The 3,818-nt window shown below is 56.5% G+C and overlaps 1 protein-coding gene across 1 annotated transcript; it reads right to left on the minus strand.

The window, feature by feature from the left end:
* Positions 1-881: 881 nt before the first annotated feature.
* Positions 882-1,664, minus strand: LOC124712440 (flocculation protein FLO11-like). Its single transcript, XM_047242735.1, has one exon. It carries the CDS (start codon positions 1,662-1,664, stop codon positions 882-884), a length of 783 nt encoding a protein of 260 aa, XP_047098691.1.
* Between the last annotated feature and the right edge of the window lie 2,154 nt (positions 1,665-3,818).

The raw sequence follows: 3,818 nt of genomic DNA on the forward strand, positions 1-3,818 counted from the left end.
TGAGGTCCCTTATATCTCGTGGAAGTGGTTTGCCATGACTTATGGGCTGCGTTTGTCTCGTGGTGGCGGCTTCGACCGCGTCGATGGCTTTGGTTACTATGTGCAGCAGCGTCGTGTCCGCACCTACTTCGTCTGGGTCTGGGATTCCTTCCAGATCGTCGGCTAGCAGTTCTTGGTAGGCATCCCAGTTTACTCCCCTGAGGTCCATCTTTGCTTCCTCTCGTGGTGTGGCTTCCATCTCAAGGTCAAAGATTACTGGGCTGTGGTCAGAGGACAGTACACGTCTTGTGCTGGTCGTTATTGTGTAGGGGAGTCCTTTGACTAGTGCAATATCAAGGACATCTTCTCTCCTGTTTGTGGGGTAGATGGTGGCTGTATTTGGCGCAACTGTGATGGCGTGGTTGCGCTCCGCTGCCCTCAGGAGACGACGTCCGCTGATGTTGACTAGCCTGCTACTCCATGCAGTGTGTTTTGCGTTATAATCTCCACCTAGGAAGAGATTACCTGGCATGGAGAGCAGTGTATCGATGTCTTGCGTTTGAAGATGACCTTGTGGAGGCCGGTAAACTGCTGCGAACGTTATTGGCCCTTTACTTGTTTTTATTTCCACCCCCGTGGCTTCCATTGTTTGCAGCGCAGGTAGCTGTAGTTGGTGGTGTTGCAGGTGTGTACGGACGTAGACAGCTGTACCACCTCCTGCTGTTAGTCGATCGTTCCTGAAGCTTTTGTAATTCGCTGCTCTGACGTTGACTCCTGGTTTTAAGTGAGTCTGTGTTACCAGGTAGACGTCGATTCCTTCTTCTTGCAGGAATTCTCGGAATTCACCCGCTTGTTGGCGGATGCCGTTGGCGTTCCACAGGCAAACTCTTAATCCCTGTGGCCTAGTACCCATGTTGGTTCCTTGGGTTGGTCGGCGGGAATGCCTGCATGGCAGCTTGAATTGCAGCGCTTATCTGCTGCGGGATGTACTTCACAATGACCTCCATTGCGGTTGTCATAGCCGCTTGCACGGCCTCCAGAAAGACGGCTGCGTTGTCCTGGGTCATCAGGTTGGTTGCAGCGGTTGGCGCTGGGTGTGCTGGTTTATTAGGTGTCCATCTTATTCGGACCGCAAGGGAAGGACGCCTCCTCATGATGGCGGTGTGGCTGGCGTTCGTTTGTGACGCCTGGTCCTTGATGGCGTTGTTGTCCTTGTCCGACAGCGTCGATGGTGGTGCTGCCATGGGTGTGGTGAAGGCGGTGGTAGCCCGCGTTGTTGTTGGGGCGTCTTTCGTGGCTTCCGAGGTGGCGGCTGTCGGTCTGGCGGCAGTGACGGCGGCTGTCGGCCTGGGGGCGGTGGCGGCAGCTGTCGGCCCGGCGGCGGCTGTCGGCCTGGCGGAGGTGGCGGCGGCTGCTGCTGTGGTTCTGATTGCCGCTGGCTGGGGACCGACGTTCCGTCTGTTGTGGGCTGTGGCGTTGGCAAAGGTGTACCCTTGCCTTGTTGCTGCGTTGCGATTGGCTGCAGGTGCCTGTTGGCGTGCCTTGTACGCCTTTACAGCGTCACATCCCAAGTAATTCCCAGGGTGTTGCTGTGAGCATCTGGCGCACGTGGGAGGCGTGTCTTCGTCCTTTGTGCAGTTTTCCGTGGGATGGTTTCCTGCACATCGCACGCATTTGGTCTGCATATTGCAGTTTCTTGCTGTGTGGTCTATTCCTTGCCAGTTATAGCATAGCCTTGGACCACGTTTTCCTCTGTGTTTTTCCAGAGTCACGTCCACGTCCCTAATAGCGGTGATTTCCCTGATTCTTCTGTTCTCAGGGGTATCAGCCGCTATTATTTGGAACAGTGGGGTGTCTTTTTTCGTTTTTGGTGACTTTACTTTGGTCACCGATCTTGGCGTGATATTCAGCTTCTTTAGCTCTGCTTGCAGGTTTTCTATGGTAAACCTGTAAGGGAGCCCTCTAATGACTAGGTTGATAGTTTTCACAGGTTCGGTGGAGTATGTGTAGTATTCCAGTTTCTTCTCCTTTAATACTCCTAAGACCCGAGTGAAGTCGTCAAGCGTTTTGGTATAGAGGCGATATATATCGTTTCCTGCTACCTTGAACCGGATTGGTTCGTTTGTGATTTCTTGTATCGCATCATGCAGCTCAATGTACGGTTTGTCGTACTTTATTGTGATGGGGGGAGGCTTCCTGGACTTGCTTGGTGCGCTTGCAGCCGGCGGTGTGTTGCTGCTCGTCTGCTCGCTTGTGTCCAGTACTTGGAAGACATTCCTTAGCTGCGGCGGGTCGGCGGTCGTGATGTGCCTGGGTGGCGCCGTTCTGGTGGCCCTGGTGAAACCCTCGGAGTCGGTAGTCCCCTTGGCTCTCTTGCGGTTGCCCACTGGTTTGTCTTCCGACGTAGGGGCGGCGGGCGGAGTCTCGTTCATCTTCCTCTTCCGTGACTCCGTCTCGAAGTCCATGGGTGTTGCTGCTGTGGGCTCTGGCTGGCTGGCTGGCTGGCTGGCGGGCTGGCGATGGCGTTGGTGGCTGCATGTCCATGCCGGTGGTTGCCCCGTCGTCGGCTTGCACCGATCGGGACTCTGCGACTGCTGGTTCTTCTTCTCCTGGGGTGAGCTCCAGGTTGGGGTAGATCCCCAGGGCGTACCTGAAGCAGTTCGGTGATTCCACCTCTTCTGCCTCGGCAGCTTCCTGCAGGACACTTAGAAGCTCTCTCTGATCTTCCAGGCAGTCATCAGGAGAGGGGGAGGGAGGTTTTAGTGTTTCCCTGTCCATGGTGGCGTGTGGAAGTAGGGGCTACAGAAGATAGATCTATCTGGCCTAGTGACCGCGGGCTGGTCCCACACGAAGGGGCCCTAGATCACGTCGTTCCCTAACGGTCCCTAGGTGCACTGCGAATTGTTTCTGAACAATTCCCAGGTCAACCACGCTAAGTGCACTGCAGATTGTCCTGACAATCTACAGTCACGTAGGAAGAAGTTGCAGCAAGCTGCAGGACCTGCGAGTCAAAAGACTCTTTCACGACAATTTTGCTTTACCACACAGGCTGTGTGGTAGATGCTGCAGGTTCCTCAGCGCCGTTTTCTCCTTCTTCGGAGTCTTCCTCTTCTTCTCGGTGTTCTTCTTCGAAGAGGAGATGAGAGCTGGTGGAGGCAGCTTGCCACCGAAGTGGCTGCTTCGGCCTCTCGTCAGCGTCAAAGCTGTAGCGGCGAGCGGCACGCTACTTGTACCGTCGGTTGCGCCCTGGGCGCGGACCGTGGTGCGTAGAGTGAGCGCCGAGTGGTGGGGGGTAGCCCGGCCAATCGGAGCGCGGCACGTCTACGGAGGCTGAGTCAGGAGAGCAGAGAGCACAGATGTCTTCTCGCATCGGGTCCCAGACTAGAAGTGTGGCGGCGGTGGCCGGGGAGGCACCCGCCGCCCGCCGCCGCCGCACCTTTACCAGCTCGCCCTGTTGCGGCCGCCGACCAATGGGGCGCGCGCGCAACCAGCCGCCGCACCCGAGCCCATAAAGGACCCCCACACAAAAACGTTGACATATGCTTTACCTAACATTGGTTGGCCCACTGTTAGAGTATGCGGCCGTGGTCTGGGGGAAAGCCGCAGATGCTCACATTGTGACTCTGCAACGGATACAGAACCGCGCCCTGAAGACTGCTATGCATCTTCCGAGGCGCTTCTCGACGCGCCAACTCCACGAGGACACCGGGATCCTGCCTCTCCGAGACAGGTTCCGCGCCATTGCCAGGAAGTTCTACGAGAAGACGGGACGCTCCCGCAACCGGCTCATCCGTGGACTGGGCCAACTACCTCATCACAGGCCAACCACGCGTTGGCCT

The sequence above is a fragment of the Schistocerca piceifrons genome, chromosome 8 (genome assembly GCF_021461385.2).
Source record: "Schistocerca piceifrons isolate TAMUIC-IGC-003096 chromosome 8, iqSchPice1.1, whole genome shotgun sequence".
Lineage (NCBI taxonomy): Eukaryota > Metazoa > Arthropoda > Insecta > Orthoptera > Acrididae > Schistocerca > Schistocerca piceifrons.